The sequence below is a fragment of the Rana temporaria genome, chromosome 6, assembly GCF_905171775.1.
Source record: "Rana temporaria chromosome 6, aRanTem1.1, whole genome shotgun sequence".
Classification (NCBI taxonomy): Eukaryota; Metazoa; Chordata; class Amphibia; order Anura; family Ranidae; genus Rana; species Rana temporaria.
Window position 1 is genome coordinate 192,770,159 of NC_053494.1, and position 19,881 is coordinate 192,790,039.

Below are 19,881 nucleotides of genomic sequence, written 5' to 3' on the forward strand. Positions count from 1 at the left end.
TTTGTCACGCTGTAAGGGACTGAAAAGCACGAGGCTGAAAAGCGCAAATCGTCTCTCACCAAACTTCTACTAACGCGACTGGTATTGAACTTCCCTTTGATAGTGCTGTCGTACGTGTTGTACATGACCGCGATCTTGGCGTTCGGAATTTCCGACAACATTTGTGCGACCGTGTGTATGCAAGGTAAGTTTGAGCCAACATCCGTCGGAATAAAATCCTCGATTTTGTTGTCGGAATGTCTGATCGTCTGTACTCGGCATTAGACATTACACGTCAAATGATAGATTAAGCATGGATACCCAACAATCGTCTAACTTCTACTGCCTGCTGAACTGCTTACCCCGAAAAGTAGAAATGTCCAATAATTATAATCAGCTGGGAAAACGTTATCAGGCAAGCAGTTCTTCCACTGAGAACAGTTGGCCAAGATATGTCTACACCGGTAAAGAATAGCCTATAAATAAGACATTGAAGCCCAATCTAGTGTTAATTGACCTAATCAACTGCCAATCATCTCTTGTCTTTATTCCCTGTTTGCCGTTAAATGCCTAATGAAAGCCTGATCATGGATATCCAACCATCGTCTAACTTCTGCTGTCTAACTGCCTACCCTGGACTATTCAGCTGGGAAAACCATGCCAGACAACTACTTATTTTACAAAGATCAGATGGCCAAGTGTCTACATGGTTAGAATATCGCCAGCGATAAGGGATTGACTCTGAATCTAGTGCTTATTGACCACATAAACCACCAATGATGTCATGTCCGTAGCCCCTGTTGGTCATTGCATGGCAAATAAAAGATTGAGATTTTACCCAGCAGGTAAAAATGTCCGTCTTTTTTTAAGATGCTTCTCCATGGTATTGTTTAAACCTTTGCACATCTCGACACATATATTTCTTTGTTATTTCAGAACACTTTGTCGTTGTGTTCCCCCCTCCTCCTTCCCGGTGCCTGGAGTGTGAGCATCATGCACGGATCATTACTTTCCAAAGAAATTTCACTCCGCAATGCCATTTAATTTTTTCCAATGCAGTCCGTCATTAGGAATCTTAGCTGTCACCGCAATGCCATTTTTGGTGTGATGTGTTTGTTGCCTCATTTCTTTTAATTTTATCTCCATTAGCTTAATTCTTTTTTAATATTTTCATCTAACGAACTTTACAGTCCATTTTGTTTCAGTGTCTGCCGAGCGGGTTTTATGAAGCAGACAGTTGGCTTTTTCATTCAGGGGGAGGGTGGCGAGGCGGAGCCCTTTGCTTTTGTCAGCTTTTTTTGGCACCTTAGCATTTGGTTCTGCTTCTGTGCCTTGATTATAAAAGCAAACAACTCCGAGAAGTTCGTTAAAATAGGCAGAAGCTAATTAACCTGCGTTTCTGATGAGACACTGCTGACATCATATGTTGCATTATGCCGTATGAAATCAAATGAGTGCCTTTTTTTCCCCTTTGTGGGTTATTTTTATTAATTGTTTTTTGTATCAATTTTTTTTTTTTCTGATTGGATATTATAGGCAAACCCGCATTTTAAAGAAATGCAAAGGCTGCTACAGCAGACGTCCTTCTAAAAATGCTAGTTGTCTGGCTGTCTGGCTTTCTGGGTCACTGACCTGGAACAAGCATTGGGCTAGTGAAGTCAGAGGAAAGCCTAGAGTATGGAAGTCTTTGAATCGGCTGAGCCAGCTAGTATTTTCTAAAGGAAAATCAAACAAATGTAGGTAACTTCTCAGTACAGGTGCGCTTAACCACTTCCCGACCGCCGCATGTAGATATACGTCGGCAAAATGGCACGTACAGGCACATTGGCGTACCTGTACGTCCCTGCCTAGACGTGGGTCAGGGGTCCGATCGGGACCCCCCCCCCGCTACATGCGGTGGTCGGATTCACGCGGGGAGCGATCCGGGACGATGGCCCGGGACGACGGCTTCATTTATAGCCGCTCCATCGCGATCGCTCCCTGGAGCTAAAGAACGGGGAGAGCCGTATGTAAACACAGCTTCCCCGTGCTTCACTGTGGCGGCTGCATCGATCGAGTGATCCCTTTTATAGTGAGACACAATCGATGACGTCAGTCCTACAGCCACACCCCCCTACAGTTGTAAACACACACTAGGTGAACCCTAACTCCTTCAGCGCCCCCTGTGGTTAACTCCCAAACTGCAACTGTCATTTTCACAGTAAACAATGCAATTTAAATGCATTTTTTGCTGTGAAAATGACAATGGTCCTAAAAATGTGTCAAAATTGTCCGAAGTGTCCGCCATAATGTCGCAGTCACGAAAAAAATCGCTGATCGCCGCCATTAGTAGTAAAAAAATAAATAAATAATAAAACTATCCCCTATTTTGTAAACGCTATAAATTTTGTGCAAACCAATCGATAAACGCTTATTGCGATTTTTTACCAAAAATAGGTAGAAGAATACGTATCGGCCTAAACTGAGGAAAAAAAAATTTATATATGTTTTTGGGGGATATTTCTTATAGCAAAAAGTAAAAAATATTGCATTTTTTTTCAAAATTGTCGCTCTATTTTTGTTTATAGCGCAAAAAATAAAAACCGCAGAGGTGATCAAATACACCAAAATAAAGCTCTATTTGTGGGGAAAAAAGGACGCCAATTTTGTTTGGGAGCCACGTCGCACGACCGCGCAATTGTCTGTTAAAGCGACGCAGTGCCGAATTGTAAAAACCCCTTGGGTCATTTAGCAGCATATTGGTCCGGTCCTTAAGTGGTTAAAGTGCTATTACCTTTAAAGGGGTTGTAAAGGTTTTTGTTTATTTTTACACCTTAATGCATCTATACATTAAGGTGTAAAATCACCTCACTGTCATGGGCCCCCCCAGCCCCCCGTTTTACTTACCTAAGCCTGTTCACCTGCTGTCCACGTACCTCGGCGTAAATATAAGCGGGCGTAGCGTATTTCAGATACACTACCCCGCCGTAACTTAGTGCGGAGGTTCCTTATCCACAAAGAATTTGCGCCGTAAGTTACGACGGTGTAGTGTAAATGTGTCGGCATAAGGGCGCGGAATTCAAATGACAAAGATGTGGGCGTGTTTTATGCTAATTCAACTTGACCCCACGTAAATGATTTTTTTTTAAAATGGCGCATGCGCCGTCCGTGGGGGTATCCCAGTACGCATGCTCGAAATCACGTGGCAAATAGTCAATGCTTTCGACGTGAACGTAATTTGCGCAAAGCCCTATTCGCGAACGTTTTACGTAAACGACAGAAAATTAGACGCTTAACTTAACATTGCGTACACCTCATAGACCCAGGGGTAACATTACGCCGAAAAAAGCCTTACGTAAACGACGTAAAAAAATGCGCCGGCCGGACGTACGTTCTGAGAATCGGCGTATCTAGCTAATTTGCATACTCTACTCGGAAATCAACGGAAGCGCCACCTAGCGGCCAGCGTAAATATGCATCTAAGATCCGACGGCGTACTAAGACGTACGTCAGTCGGATCTAGCCCCCATTCATGCGTATCTTGTTTTGTGGATACAAAACAAAGATACGCCGGAGCATCCTAGAAGTTACGCGGTGTATCAATAGATACGCCGACGTAACTTCTTTATGGATCTGGCCCTCTGTGTGTAAAACTAACTGCACATTGGAGCTAAGTGTGACATGTTTGTTATTTAAAAAAAAAATCAAACCTTTACAACCCCTTTAATGCATTTACATAACTGCTCGTTACAGAGCGGGGACCGGGAGCTGTGTGTGTAAACACACAGCTCCCGGTCCTGTCAGGGAGAGAAATGCTGATCTTCTGTTCATACAATGTATGAATAGAAGATCAGTCATTTCCCCTAGTGAGGCCACCCCCCCTACAGTTAGAACCCACCCAGGGAACATACTTAACCCCTTCCCCGCCCCCTAATGTTAACCCCTTCACTGCCAGTGGCATTTTTATAGTAATCCAATGCATTTTTTTTAGCACTGATCGCTATAAAAATGCCAATGGTCCCAAAAATGTGTCAAAAGTGTCCGAAGTGTCCGCCATAATGTCGCAGTACCGAGAAAAATCGCTGATCGCCGCCATTACTAGTAAAAAAAAAATATTAATAAAAATGCCATAAAAATACCCCCTATTTTGTAAACCCAAACCAATCGATAAACGCTTATTGCGACGTTGTACCCAAACAAAATTGGTGTCCTTTTTTCCCCACAAATAGAGCTTTCTTTTGGTGGTATTTGATCACCTCTGCGGTTTTTATTTTTTGTGCTATAAACAAAAAAAGAGGGACAATTTTAAAAAAAATATCTTTTATTTTTTGCTATAATAAATATCCCCAAAAAAAAAAAAAATCTCTTCTTTAGTTTAGGCCGATATGTATTCTTCTTCATATTTTTGGTAAAAAAATCACAATCAGCGTATTTTGATTGATTTGCGCAAAAGTTATAGGGCCAGATTCAGGTAGAATAGCGGCGGCGTAACGTATCGCATTTACGTTACACCGCTGCAAGTTTTATGGGCAAGTGCTTGATTCACAAAGCACTTGCCTGTAAAGTTGCGGCGGCGTAACGTAAATCCCTCCGGCGCAAGCCCGCCTAATTCAAATGGGGCGTGGATCATTTAAATTAGGCCCGTTCCCACGCCGAACGCACTACGCATGCTCCGTTTTGAAATTTCCCGCTTTGTGCCTTGCGCGAAATGACGTCGCACCGACGTGATTTTTTGAACGTCGACGTGAGTTACGTCCTTTCCTATTCACGGATGACTTACAAAAAAAAAATTAAAATTCGACGCGGGAACGACGGCCATACTTTAACATGGCAGGTCTATCTATACGCCACGAAATACCAGCTTTAACTATACGCCGGGAAAAGCCGACTAGCGACGACGTAAGAGAATGCGACGGCCGCGCGTACCTTCGTGAATCGCTGTAAACAGATAATTAGCATACCCGACACGGAAAGCGACGCAAACTCCACCCAGCGGGCACCGAAGTATTACACCTACGATCCGAAGGCGTACGCCTGTCGGATCGAAGCCAAAAGCCATCGTATCTTGGTTTGAGGATTCAAACTAAAGATACGACGCAGCAAATTTGAAAATACGCCGGAGTATCAGTAGATACTCCGGTGTATTTCTTCTGTGAATCTGGCCCCTAATGTCTATAAAATCGGGGATAGATTTATAGCATTTTTATTATTACTTTTTTTTTTTACTAATAATGACGGTGACCTGTGATTTTTAGCGGGACTTCGACATTGCGGCGGACAGATTGGACACTTTTAACACTTTTTTGGGACTATTGGCATCTATACGGCGAACAGTGCTATAAAAATGCACTGATTACTATGTAAATGTCACTGGCAGAGAAGGGGTTAACACTAGGGGGTGATCAAGGGGTTAAATGTGTTCCCTGGGGGGGGGTGTTTCTAACTTTGGGGGGATGGGACTGACTGGAGGAGGAGAGAGATCGCTGTTCATAATCACTAGGAACAGCAGATCTCTCTCTACTCCCCTGTCTGAACGGGGATCTGTCTGTTTACATTGACAGTTTCCCGTTCTGGCTCTCTGTGGAGAGATCGCAGGTGGCCGGCGGACATCACAGTCACCGGCCACGCGCATCGGCTCCGGTGTCGCACCCTTTATTGCTCTTAAAGCAGCCGACGTACACCTACGGGGGGGTTCATGCAGGAGAACCAACCTGCCGCAGTATAATGATGGCAGCTGGTCCTTAAATGGTTAAAGGCAATTTTAATGACAGGCTGAGCTGGGCTCTGAGGAATAAGGTTTACCTTCGAAACACGTCAGCTGGCCTTGGCCCTGGTCATTTCCTCTGTGACCATTTGGAGTGGTTTGGTTTGGACGCATTGCAGCTTATTTGTGGAAACTATTTACATTGTGAGCCATTCATGTACGTTTGTGAGTGGTTTTCTTTTTTATCTATTTTTAATAAAATCCATCCAAAGGATAATGCACTAGGCTGGGGCGTCCTTTCTTTCTTTTTCTTCTTTACAGTTAAAGGCAAACCTAAGGTGTTTTTCCCAATGCACCTCTGTGGCCATGCATTCAGAACAGCTGCTGGTGTGAACCAACTCTTTAAAAATGTATCATTTAAATTTAGTAATTTAAAAATGATTCCTTTAGAGTGCTTTGAAAAAGTTTTCATACCCCTTGAAATTTTCCACATTTTGTCATGTGACAACCAAACACATAAATTTATTTTTTTGGGATTTTATGTGATAGACCAACACAAAGTGGCACATAATTGTGAAGTGGAAGGAAAATGATAAATGGTTTTCAAAATGTTTTATTGATCTAAGGAACGACTTTTGTCTAATGAGAATGTTGGAAAACTCTGCTGCAGCCGCTGATCAGTGTATTCTGACAGCGGAGGAGTCTTGTGCTCAATATACAATGGCACAGCGGGGAGAATTTCTCCATCCACCTCGCATGTGTGTATGGGGATTTTTTTTTTTTTCGACCAGTCCACTAGCTGATCAAAGAAAAGAAAGGAATCTATGGCCAGCCTAACAGGGAGAGTGGGCTCTCTTGCGGTTGGTGGAGTTGGGAACCCAGGAACCCACCTGGAGTATATATGGACGTTGGATAATTCAACCTGCAGTATCTGTCCAAACTTTTTTTATCCAGAGATTTTCCTGGCTGAAGATCCTCCTTTATTCTTATTTGCAGAGATCTTTTCTGAAGCAAGAACGTTCTTGGGGTCAGCAGTTTTGCATTGGGGTTTTCTACCCAGCAAGGACAACTACTTTCAAGTACTCTGTGAGGCTGATGTCGTCATTTCAACAGCTAAGCATGAATTCTTTGGTGTGGCGATGTAAGTTTTCCTCCTTTCACTTTTTTCATCTGTAGTTGTGCAGTAAGAAGTTACTAATGATTTCCAATGATTTCCATTGTAAGCATAGTGTGTAAGGACAGAACCATAGTGACTGATGTAACAGCCATGCATATTCAGAGGGAGGAGTGTTGTGTTACTGATTGTGAAATTGTCTGTGGAGTCACATTGGCATGCTCGATATCCCATGCGTTGCAGAGGAAACCTTCCTAAAGGGAGACAATCTTTGCTGGGCTTTTGAAATAATGTGAATGTTTAATCCAAATCCAAACTTGTTATAGTTGTTCAGGCTTAAAGTGATTGTAAAGTTTAATTTTTTTCTCTATAAAAAATAAAAAAACATGTAACACTTACCTGCCCTGTGAGGTGGTTTTGCACAGAGGAGACCGGATTCTCCTCTCCTCAGGTCCCTCTTCGACTCTCCTGGCTCCTCCCTCTTGTCGAGTGCCCCCACAGCAAGCAGCTTGCTATGGGGGCACCCAAGCTGAGCTGTAGCTCTGTGTGCCACACGGAGCCCCATTTCAGCCCCGCCCCCTATATATCTCCTAATTGGCTAACTGACTTTGATTGACAGCAGCTGCAGCCAATGGCACCGCTGCTGTGTCTCAGCCAATCAGGGGGGAGAGTCATGGGTGGTTGAAGCACTTGTGGACATCGCTGGATAGAGATGGGGCTCATTTAAGTATCAGGGGGTGGCTGCTGCATACTGAAGGCTTTTTATCTGAATGCAAAGACAAAATATCAATACAAATCGGCAACAGGAACCATCCCCATGTACATCCCAGGAAGAATACATTCATGCATACATGAAACAGTAAACAACCCTTAAAATCACATATATGTGAACATGATTACAAAGTAACCTTTAATATAAGAATGCATTAAAATTACTGCAACATATAAAACAATATAAAAAAAATGTGTTCATAATTTCCCATTAATATTTACTAAATAGACCCGGCGGCATGAATGGGCACTTGGACACTACTTATACTCCAAAGCCCTGGGAGAAAGTATTTTGCCACCATGGGCTTAAATGAATGCTCTGTTTTATTTTTTAAACATATAATTTGGCTTACGTATTTTGTCTAGTCACACCGATACAGTGTTGTTTCCTCCTCTCCATTCCAGCAAGAAATACACCATCGCCTTATATACAGCCTTCACATTTCTTACCCACTTGTTTCCACCACTTACTCTTCTACTTTGCAAGCTTTATGTCGCGTACACACAATCGGAAATTCCGACAGCAATAGTCGGATGTGAGCTTTTGAACGTAAATTCCGACCGTGTGTGTAGGCTCCATCAGATTTTTGCTGTCCGAATTTCCGCCAACAAAAGATTAAGAGCTATTCCGACACGCACGAAAACAGTTCCACGCATGCTCGGAAGCATTGAACTTCATTTTCTCGCCTCGTCATAGTCTTGTATGTCACCACGTTCTTGACGGTCGAAAGTTCAGAGAACTTTTGTGTGACCGTGTGTATGCAAGCCAAGCTTGTGCGGAATTCGTGTGTACGCAGCATAAGTCTTCCTCTCCTATTATTTTGCTATGGTTATAGTTGTGTGTACAGTATATGACCAAAAGTTTCTGGACAACTGACCATCACACATTTTTAGGCTTGTTGGGCAGTTGTGTCCAACCATTTGACCTTCCTGAGCCATATTGAAAGAAGAGGCCTCAGCGTACATTTCTCCTCCAAACCACACACACTGATGCATTTCACCCTGCCCAATCTATGATTAAGCCCCGGTGGGCAGGGCGAAATGCAAAAGGGTGCCAAGTCCACTCCTTTTTGTTTATTCATCTGGGCTGGTCAAGAATAGCGGCAATCCTTTCTTCTTTATATTTACTACCCCTCTGAATTGTTATCAGGACAAGTCTGCACTCCATGCTCTGAGATACAGGGATATACCTTCACCTCTGCTTTGAGCAGCACTAAAAGCAATATAACAGATCCTTATCAACCAGTCAGATTAAACCTCTCTCTCCCCGGTAAGAAAGCATTTCTGATTGGATGCATAGGCGTGCGCACAGGGTGTGCCAGGTGTGCCTGGGCACACCCTAATAACCCTGTGTGGTGTAGATTCTCCCAGTTTAAACCCCTGATATTTCACCAAAGCCCCCTAATGAGGCTCCTAAAAAATAAAAAATAAAGAAATAAATAAAATTGTAAAAAATAATACAAATTAAAAACTACTGACACCAATCTCTGTTCTACTGACACCGTCTATATTTATACACACATGCACACACGTGTGTTTGAGCTTTGAGGTGCACACCTTAATCCAATAGGCTGTGCACACCTATGATTGGATGTATTGTGCGGGAGTTCTTTGTGCACTATTATTCAATTTTATTGCAAAAAAAACATTGTGGGCCAGATTCAGGTAGGAGATACGACGCCGTATCTCCAGCTTTGCCATCGTATCTCTGAGTGTGCGGCGTCTTATCTATGCGCCTGATTCTTAGAATCAGTTATGCATAGATTTGACTAAGATCCGACCGGCGTAAGTCTCTTACGCCGTCGTATCTTAGTTGCAATTTTATGCTGGCCGCTAGGTGGCGCTTCCGTATATTTACGCGTTGAATATGCAAATTAGGTAGATACACCGATTCAGAAGCGTACGTTTGCCCGGCGCATATTTTTACGTTAGGCTTTTTCCGGCATATAGTTACCCCTTCTATAGGAGGTGCAGCCAATGTTAAGTGTGGACATCGGGACCGCGTCAAATTTTTCAAGTTTTACGTCGTTTGCGTAAATCGTCCGTGAATGGGGCAGGCGTAAGTTACGTTCACGTCAAAACCAATGAGTCTTTGCGGCGTCATTTGGAGCATGTGCACTGGGATACTTTCACGGACGGCGCATGCGCCGTTCGGAAAAAGCGTAATTTACGTGGGGTCACAATAAATTTACATAAAACACGCCCACATCTTCCACATTTGAATTAGGCGGGCTTACGCAGGCCTATTTACGCTACGCCGCCGCAACTTACGGAGCAAGTGCTTTGTGAATACTGCACTTGCCTGTCAAAGTTGCGGAGGCGTAGCGTAAATAGGATACGCTACGTCCGCACACAAATACGCGCTCCCTACCTGAATCTGGCCCTGTATTTGTTTTTATTCTTCTTTGATTTCTATTTTAAAAATGTCTTGAATTCTTATTATTGTTTTTCTTAACATTTGTTGGTCTCTAGGGGCCAGATCCACAAAAGAGATACGACGGAGTAACTGCTGTTACTCCATCGTATCCCTTGTCCTAACTTTGGAACTGATCCACAGAAGCAGTTTTCCAAAGTTAGGCAGAAGATCCGGCATGTGTAATTGAATTACACTGCCGAATCTTAGGATGCAGTACCGCATCCGCCGCTGGGGGCATTTCGAGTCGAAATGCCGCTTCTAGTATGCAAATTAGCACTTAAGGCGATCCACAAAGCTTTCCAGCTTCGTTTTTTCGCCGTAAGTTTTAGTTTGCAAGTGTAAAATTAGGGCTGGTTCTACAAAGTGTAAACTAGTCACACCTTGTAAAAGCCCATTCCAGCGACGGCATTTGGTATGCATTCCCGAGGGAGAACTCCACGGCAATTTGTAAAAAACAAAACCGGCATGGGTTCCCCCCCAGGAGCATACCAGGCCCTTAGGTCTGGTATGGGTTGTAAGGAGACCCCCCTACGCCGAAAAATCGACGTAGGGGGTCCCCCTACAATCCATACCAGATCGTATCCAAAGCACGCTACCCGGCCGGTCAGGAAAGGAGTGGGGACGAGCGAGCGCCCCCCTCCTGAGCCGTGCCAGGCCGCATGCCCTCAACATGGGGGGGTTGGGTGCTCTGGGGCAGGGGGGCGCACTGCGGGCCCCCCCACCCCAGAGCACCCTGTCCCCATGTTGATGAGGACAGGACCTCTTCCCGACAACCCTTGCCGTTGGTTGTCGGGGTCTGCGGGCGGGGGCTTATCGGAATCTGGGAGTCCCCTCAAATAAGGGGGCCCCCAGATACCGGCCCCCCACCCTAAGTGAATGGATATGGGGTACATCGTACCCCTATCCATTCACCTGTAGACAAAAACTAAAAGTTATTAAACACACAACACAAGGGTTTTTAAAATAATTTATTATTCTGCTCCGGAGGCCCCCCCCTGTCTTCTTTATTAGCTCTATTACCAGGGGGGGCTTCTTCTTCCACTCTCCGGGGGTCTTCTCCGCTCTCCGGGGGGGCTTCTTCTTCCGCTCTCCGGGGGGGGGCTTCTCCGCTCTCCGGGGGTCTTCTTCTCTCTTCGCCGCTCTCCGCTGTTGACTCGGCGAACCCCGGTTCTTCTGTAGATGTCCGGTGCCTTCTTCTTCAGCGCTGGCTGCCTGCTATCTTTGTGTGTTAGCTCAATTAGTAACAGGCAGCCATCGCGGTCTTCTGTGACGTCAGGTTCTTCTCTTCTGTTCTTCTCCCCTCTTCCGATGTTGACTCGTCGCCTCTTGTCACTGTAATGATGGAAGCGCGCCTTGCATCCCATTTATATAGGCATCACCGTCCCATCATGCTCCGGCAGGTACCCACGTGGTGGGTGCCTACCCACGTGCACCCACCACGTGGGTACCTGCCGGAGCATGCCAACATCGGAAGAGGGGAGAAGAAGAGAAGAGAAGAACCTGACGTCACAGAAGACCGCGGTGGCTGCCTGTTACTAATTGAGCTAACACACAAAGATAGCAGGCAGCCAGCGCTGAAGAAGAAGGCACCGGACATCTGCAGAAGAACCGGGGTTCGCCGAGTCAACAGCGGAGAGCGGCGAAGAGAGAAGAAGACCCCCGGAGAGCGGAGAAGCCCCCCCCCCCTGGAGAGCGGAAGAAGAAGCCCCCCCGGAGAGCGGAGAAGACCCCCGGAGAGCGGAAGAAGAAGCCCCCCCTGGTATTAGAGCTAATAAAGAAGACAGCAGAATAATAAATTATTTTAAAAACCCTTGTGTTGTGTGTTTAATAACTTTTACTTTTTGCCTACAGGTGAATGGATAGGGGTACGATGTACCCCATATCCATTCACTTAGGGTGGGGGGGCCGGTATCTGGGGGCCCCCTTATTTGAGGGGACTCCCAGATTCCGATAAGCCACCGCCCGCAGACCCCGACAACCAACGGCAAGGGTTGTCGGGAAGAGGTCCTGTCCTCATCAACATGGGGACAGGGTGCTCTGGGGTGGGGGGGCCCGCAGTGCGCCCCCCTGCCCCAGAGCACCCAACCCCCCCATGTTGAGGGCATGCGGCCTGGCACGGCTCAGGAGGGGGGGGGCGCTCGCTCGTCCCCACTCCTTTCCTGACCGGCCGGGTAGCGTGCTTTGGATACGGGTCTGGTATGGATTGTAGGGGGACAAAGCAAAAAAAATCGACGTAGGGGGGTCTCCTTACAACCCATACCAGACCTAAGGGCCTGATATGCTCCTGGGGGGTGAACCCATGCCGTTTTTTTCTTTGAAAATTGGCATGGAGTTCTCCCTCAGGAATGCATGCCGAGCGACGCTGTAATTTTTTTTTTTTCCCAACGCAACTTTTTTAAGCCGGCGCGATCCACAAAACTCGGCGTAACGTAACTTCGCGCATGCGCAGTACGGCCGGCGCGGGAGCGCGCCTCATTTAAATGGGACTCGCCCCATTTGAATAGGAACGCCTTGCGCCGGCGGAATTTTAGTTACACGGCCTGAAATTTCTAGGTAAGTGCTTTGTGGATCGGGCACTTAGGTAGAAATTTTAAGGCAGTGTAACTTAAATGGGATTTTTTAAGTTACGCCAGGTTTTTGTGGATCTGGCCCTATATGTACATCTTTCATATTACTGCTGGCATTTTTGTTTAATTTTTCAATAAATATATATAAGAGTATACTATTTTTATTTAGTTGACGGCTGTAAGGTAAATAGAACCAGCCGTGATTACTGGCTGCCAGTGGTGGCGGCTGTGGCTTAAACATATATTAATATTTGAATTATTGCTGCTCTGTGTACATGTTCGCAAATCATTAACAGCTGTACCTCCCGAATGAAATGTTTGCGGAATCCATGGTAATGACAAACACTGGAGGATATGTATGTATGAATGAACAATAAAAGCTATGACCTGTCTGTTTTGTAACTTTTTATAGAATATACAACAATTATTTTATATACAAAAGATTCTGCACTGAATAGCTAAAACTATCGCTTGCATCTAAATTTTGGTTGCTGAAATTAAAGTAGTGATCTCCCTCAAGCCTAAAAGCAGATACTGCATGAAAGGTGCCTTGACAAGATCATTATGATGAAATGCGTAGGTCACAAGTAGTGACATTATCGCAAATGTCTGTGCTTGGGTGAGGACTGTGGAAGCATATTTACCAAGCGGAATGCACTGTTATTCTTGAATGTGCTTTTTTCCATGTGAATTTAAGGCTCACTCAATGAAAAAAAAAAAACTCACTCCACTCTCCTGGTGCCTAATAAATATATATATATATATATATATTTATATATATATATATATAAATATATGTATATATATATATTTATATATATTTTTTTTTAATCTCCCTTAAAGCCCCAGTTATCTAAAACTCAAGTCTAGTGATGGTGAACCTTGGCACCCCAGATGTTTTGGAACTACATTTCCCATGATGCTTAACTACACTGCAAAGTGCATCATGGGAAATATAGGCCCATATTCAGGTAGGAGATACGACGGCGTATCTCCAGATACGCCATCGTATCTCTGAGTCTGAGCCGTCGTATCTTGGCGCCTGATTCAAAGAATCAGATACGCCAGAATTTGTATAAGATACGACCAGTGTAAGTCTCCTACGCCGTTGTATCTTAACTGCATATTTACGCTGGCCGCTAGGGGCGTGTACGCTGATTTACGCCTAGAAATATGTAAATCAGCTAGATATGCCAATTCACGAACGTATGCCCGGCCGTCGCATTACAGATACGCCGTTTACGTTAGGCTTTTTCCGGCGTAAAGTTACCCCTGCCCTATGAGGCATAGATGAGGCGTACCAATGTTAGGTATGGACGTCAGAACAGCGTCAAATTTTTCACGTTTTACGTCGTTTGCGTAAGTCGTTCACGTCGAAAGCATTGGCTTCTTGCGGGTTAATTTGGAGCATGCGCACTGGGATACTTTCACGGACGGCGCATGCGCCGTTCGGAGAAAGCGTCATTTACGTGGGGTCACAATACATTTACATACTGTATTTATTGGCGTATAACGCTCACTTTTTTACCCTGCAAATAGAGGGTAAACTGTGCCTGCATGTTATACACAGGGGGATGTAGAAAGTTTTTTTACTAAAACTTCCCTCTTAAAGTTAGGGTGCGTGTTATATGCCAATAAATACCGTAATACACGCCCACATCTTCCACATTTGAATTAGGCGGGCTTACGCCGGCCTATTTACGCTACGCCGCCGCAACTTTGCTTTGAGAATACTGCACTTGCCTGACAAAGTTGCGGCGGCGTAACATAAATAGGATACGTTACGCCCGCACAAAGATGTGCTCTTCTACGTGAATCCGGGCCATAGTTTCAAAACATCTGGGGTGCCAAGGTTCACCATCACAGCTCTAGTCCCATACCAGGCTGGATCACAAGTCTTTTGGTCTGCGGTGCTTACAGATGTCAGAAGAGTCCATCATCGGCTCACCATTGGAATCCTCTAGGGGCCATAGATTCTTCCAGTGGGACATCATGACCAGGGAGGGGCAGTCTGAAGATTGCTCAGCTGGGCAGGTGAGAATAAGGTGAGGAATTTTTACTCATGGGTTGTCCCTACTAGAAGAACACTTGTGAGTTAATCACATGACAATGTATTCAGGCGAGTTTCTCCGGGGTTTAAAGTCCAACTCAGGACAAATAAAAAATTATCCCCTCCAGTGGGGCTGCAGGAGTTAACCACTTAAAGACCGAGCCTTTTTCTGAGATTTGGTGTTTACAAGTTAAAAACGTTTTTTTTTTTTGCTAGAAAATTACTTAGAACCCCCAAACATTATATATATTTTTTCTAACACCCTAGAGAATAAAATGTCGGTCGTTGCAATACTTTTTGGTACATCGTATTTGCGCAGCGGTCTTACAAGCACACTTTTTTTGGAATAAAATATGTTTTTTTAATTAAAAAATAAGACAAAAGTAAAGTTAGCCCAATTTTTTTTTATATTGTGAAAGATAATGTTATGCCGAGTAAATTTATTACCAACATGTCATGCTTCAAAGTTGCGCCCGCTCATGGAATGGCGACAAACTTTTACCTTTTAAAATCTCCATAGGCGACATTTAAAAAATTCTACAGGTTGCGTGTTTTGATTTCAAGAAGAGGTCTAGGGCTAGAATTATTGCTCTCGCTCTAACGATCGCGGCGATATCTCACATTTTAACACCGTTTTCATATGCGAGCGCTGCTCACGTATGCGTTCGCTTCTGCGCGCGAGCTCGTTGGGACGGGGTGTTTAAAAAATGTTTTTTTTCCTCTTTATTTTACTGTTTTAAAAAATCAAGGAATGTCAACATCCTTGTAGATACCGTAGCTAGCTGCTACCATAACAATGGTATTCCTCTTCAAACAGCCGCTATATTCCTGTGGCAGGCGGTCCGTAAGTAGTTAGTTGCTCATTTATTTCTAGGGGAACATTAAAAGGAGTTTTTCTTCCCTGCAGCTAGACAGATCTCCGCATCATCTGCCCCTCCATGTTCCACTGCTTTAGAATCCTAACATCATCAAGACCGGAGCAGGGTCCAAAACCCTGCACTGGATGTGAGGATGCTGAAGGACAGTCCACTGCTTTAGAATCCTAACATCATCAAGACCAGAGCAGGGTCCAAAACCCTGCACTGGATGTGAGGATGCTGAAGGACAGTCCACTGCTTTAGAATCCTAACATCATCAAGACCAGAGCAGGGTCCAAAACCCTGCACTGGATGTGAGGATGCTGAAGGACAGTCCACTGCTTTAGAATCCTAACATCATCAAGACCAGAGCAGGGTCCAAAACCCTGCACTGGATGTGAGGATGCTGAAGGACAGTCCACTGCTGGATCGTGGGGGTGCGCCACCTGCCTAAACAGCGGAGGATCAGGTGGGTAAAATGGTTTCTCCTTTGCCCTAGACCAGTGGTCTCCAAACTGTAGACCTTTGCATGCCTTTATGCGGCCCTTTGGGAATTCCTCCCACAAATATGAAGCGCTATTCCTCTCACTGATATGAACAGTGGGGCACTATTCCTACCACTAATGCATATGATAGGGCACTATTGCTTCTACTGTCACCAATGATGGGGCACTATTCCTCTCACTGATACCAACGATAAGGCATTATTCCTATCACTAATACCCATTATGAGGCACAATTCCTCCTCCTACTGATCATGGGTGGTATGTAATTTTGTTATTCCTAATGACCAGGGCTTTTTTTCTCAGAGAATAGGTGCAGGAACTCCAACCTTCACCCTTTATTTCTGCTCTCTACCCGCCCCTGAGCACTGTTCCTTGGTTCCACCTACCGCTTTCCCTGTACCACCCATTTTAGAGAATACAGAACCAAGTATCATTTTTGCTACTAAGTGATTTGCATGGAAAGACAGTAAAATAGATCCCCTTCAGTGAGCAACAATAGACCCTACCCCAGCAACAGTAGACCCCTCCAGCAATGATAGACCTCACTCCAGCAAAAATAAATCCCCCACACAACAAAATACCACCCCAGCAACAATGGACCCCCGGCAGCACAGCAACAGATGTCCCAGCAGACTGCATCAATAGACTCTTCAGGAGGCAGCAACAATAGACCTCTCCCTCAACAGTAGATCCCTCCCAGCAACAATTGCTCCCCCCTAGAAACATAAGACCCCCCCACTAGCAACAATAGATCTACCCAGCAACAAGAGACCTCCCTGCAAAAGTAGATCCCCGCCAGTGACAATAGATCTCTAAGCAGCAAGCATCAATAGATCCTCAACAGTGACAATAGATCTCTAAGCAGCAAGCATCAATAGATCCCCACCAGTGACAATATATCTCTGAGCAACAAGCATCAATAGAGGTGCCGGAACTGCGTTCCCCCGCGTTCCTGCTGAAAAAAAGCCCTGCTAATGACCATAGTCCAGCCCCCTAAAGCCTGAAAGAAAAGTAAACTGGCCCTTTGTTTAACCACTTGCCGCCCGCCAATGACATATTGATGGCGGCAAAGTGGTTGTAGAATCCTGACTGGACGTCATATGACGTCCTCAGGATTCTGAGCCACTGCGCGCCCCCGGGGGCACGCATCGCGGCGATCGTTGTTGCAGGGTGTCAGTCTGACACCTCGCAACACCGATCAAGGAAAAGAGTCTCTCACGGAGACTCTTTACCACGTGATCAGCCGTGTCCAATCACGGCTGATCACGATGTAAACAGGAAGAGCCGTTGACGGCTCTTCCTCACTCGCGTCTGACAGACACGAGTAGAGGAGAGCCCAGCGCAGTCCCCCCTCTGATCGCCACACTGGACCACCAGGGAAGCCCACCCTGGACCACCAGGGAAGGGCAAACTGTAAAAAAAAAGCCCCCCCCCAAAAAAAGTCAGAAAAAAAAAAAACATAAAAAAAAAAAAAAAAGATGCCAATCAGTGCCCACAAATGGGCACTGACTGGCAACATAGGTGCCGCCCACAGTGTCCATCAGTGCCACCCCACAGTGTCCATCAGTGCCACCCCACAGTGCCCGTCCATGCCCAGTGCCCACCTATCAGTGCCCATCTGTGCCACCCATAAGTATCCATCAGTGCCACCCATGAGTGCCCATCTGTGCCGCCTATGAGTGCCCAGTGCCGCCCATGAGTGCCCATCAGTGCTGCCCATGAGTGCCCATCAGTGCCGCCCATGTGTGCCCATCAGTGCCGCCTATGTGTGCCCATCAGTGCCGCCTATGTGTGCCCATCAGTGCCGCCTATGTGTGCTCATCAGTGCCGCATACCAGCGCCGCCAATCAGTGCCACCTTATCTGTGCCCGTCAGTACTACCTCATCGATGTCCATCAGTGCCATCTCATCAGTGCCGCCATATCAGTGCCCGTAATTGAAAGAGAAAACTTACTTATTTACAAAAAAAATTAACAGAAAAAAATAAAAACGTAATTTTTTTTCCAAATTTTCAGTCTTTTTTTAGTTGTTGCACAAACAAAAAAAATCACAGAGGTGATCAAATATCACCAAAAGAAATCTCTATTTGTGGGGAAAAAAGGACGCCAATTTTGTTTGGGTACAGTGTAGCATGACCGCGCAATTGCCATTCAAAATGCGACAGTGCTGAAAGCTGAAAATTGGCTTGGGCGGGAAGGTGCGTAAGTGCCTGGTATGGAAGTGGTTAAAAAGTTTGGAGACCCCTGCTCTAGACAAAACCAGCTATTAACAATTTTTTTTGCCTGGAGTTGGGCTTTAAAAAAAAAAAATGTGCACGTGGGGTTGGAAAAGGTTTTTTTTTGTATTCTCCACACCAAACTTCTCAAAAGTTTTTTCCACACCAATACATGCAGTATATAATGCCGGCCGTGTACACAGGGGCACAGTGGTACTAGAACAGAAAAGGGCCTTCCCTAAACTGTTGCCAGTTGGAATCGCACAAATCTGTAAAATGTCATCCTATATGATGGATGTTTTTGATGTCATATGTGATCCAGCTGGGGGGAAATGTCTAAATATTGGGAGGATCTTTAAGGAGAATCTGTTGAATGAAGAGTTTGGGATGTTTTAAACTTTTGACCTTCTCTATTATCCCGAAGCCCATATGCAAGGGTTGGTGCTGGATTACACACAGAGGTGGAGGAAACACTTGTGAAATCACATGATGTTTTTAAACTCAACCTAAAGACTAGTAGCTAGATTCACGTAGGGCGGCGTATGTTTGAGCCGGGGTAGCGTATCGTATTTACGCTACGCCGCCGTAAGTTAGAGAGGCAAGTGCTGTATTCACAAAGCACTTGCGTCCTAAGTTACGGCGGCGTAGCGTAATTTTGCCGGCCTAAGCACGCCTAATTCAAATTGTGAAGAGGTGGGCGTGTTTTATGCAAATGAACCGTGACCCGACGTGATTGACGTTTTTTACGAACGGCGCATTCGCCGTCCGTGGACATATCCCAGTGCGCATGCTCCAAATTACGACGCAAAGACTTATTGGGTTCGACGTGAACGTAAATTATGCCCAGCCCCATTCACGGACGACTTACGCAAACGACGTAAAAATTTGACGCGGGACCGACGTCCATACTTAACATTGGCTAGGCCAGCTTTTTGTTGGACTAACTTTGCGCCTGAAAATGCCTTACGTAAACGGCGTATCTTTACTGCGACGGGCAAGCGTACGTTCGTGAATAGGCGTATCTCGCTGATTTACGCATTCTAGGCGTAAATCAGCGTTCACGCCCCTAGCGGCCGGCCTAAATAGAAAGCTAAGATAAGACGGCGCAGAAAGTCGTATCTTAGCTACATTTAAGTGTATCTCATTTTGAGAATACACTTAAAGATACGACGGCTTAGATACAGAGTTACGACGGCGTATCTACTGATACGCCGGCTTAACTCTTTCTGAATCTAGCTATAGGCAATTAGACTGTGAACTTTGCAAGTGCAGTTACATGTATTTATCTATTGTTTGTGCTGGGTGACTCAGGATATGAGCTTTCCTATCCTGTTAACCCTAGGCTACACTATTTATTTATTTTCTCCCCATATCATCCTCTTTATGGTTCGGGGTCAATGGGTGGGAGAAAAGAAGAAGGAAGGAACGGTAAAACAAAAAAGAGATTTTTTTTCTATATTCAAAGTAATTTGGAGAAGTGATTTTGCTGACGGATAAAGAATTCCCATAATGGGTAATTATGAGGGAGGGAGGGAAAATGGGGAAGGGTATGGGTGTACGGTGTGGGAATGTAAAGGTAGAACTAGGGAGGAAGTTATGAGTATCTCTCCCTGTTTTTTTTCCCCTTAAATTATCACAGATGGTTTGTTATCATTTGTCACTTTGACTTTTTTTTATTGTGTGTTTTTTTCACAAACATATGAAGAAAGGGGTGGTTTGGGGG

At 45.1% G+C, this 19,881-nt stretch overlaps 1 protein-coding gene across 3 annotated transcripts in view; it reads left to right on the plus strand.

Moving 5' to 3' along the window:
- Positions 1 to 19,881, plus strand: part of GTDC1 (glycosyltransferase like domain containing 1) — a 351,630-nt gene that overhangs the window by 260,063 nt on the left and 71,686 nt on the right. For all 3 annotated transcript variants that reach the window (XM_040358037.1, XM_040358035.1, XM_040358034.1), the window contains exon 7: positions 6,659 to 6,803. In XM_040358037.1, coding sequence (XP_040213971.1) covers positions 6,659 to 6,803 — 145 coding nt within the window. The remainder of the gene's footprint in view (positions 1 to 6,658; positions 6,804 to 19,881) is intronic.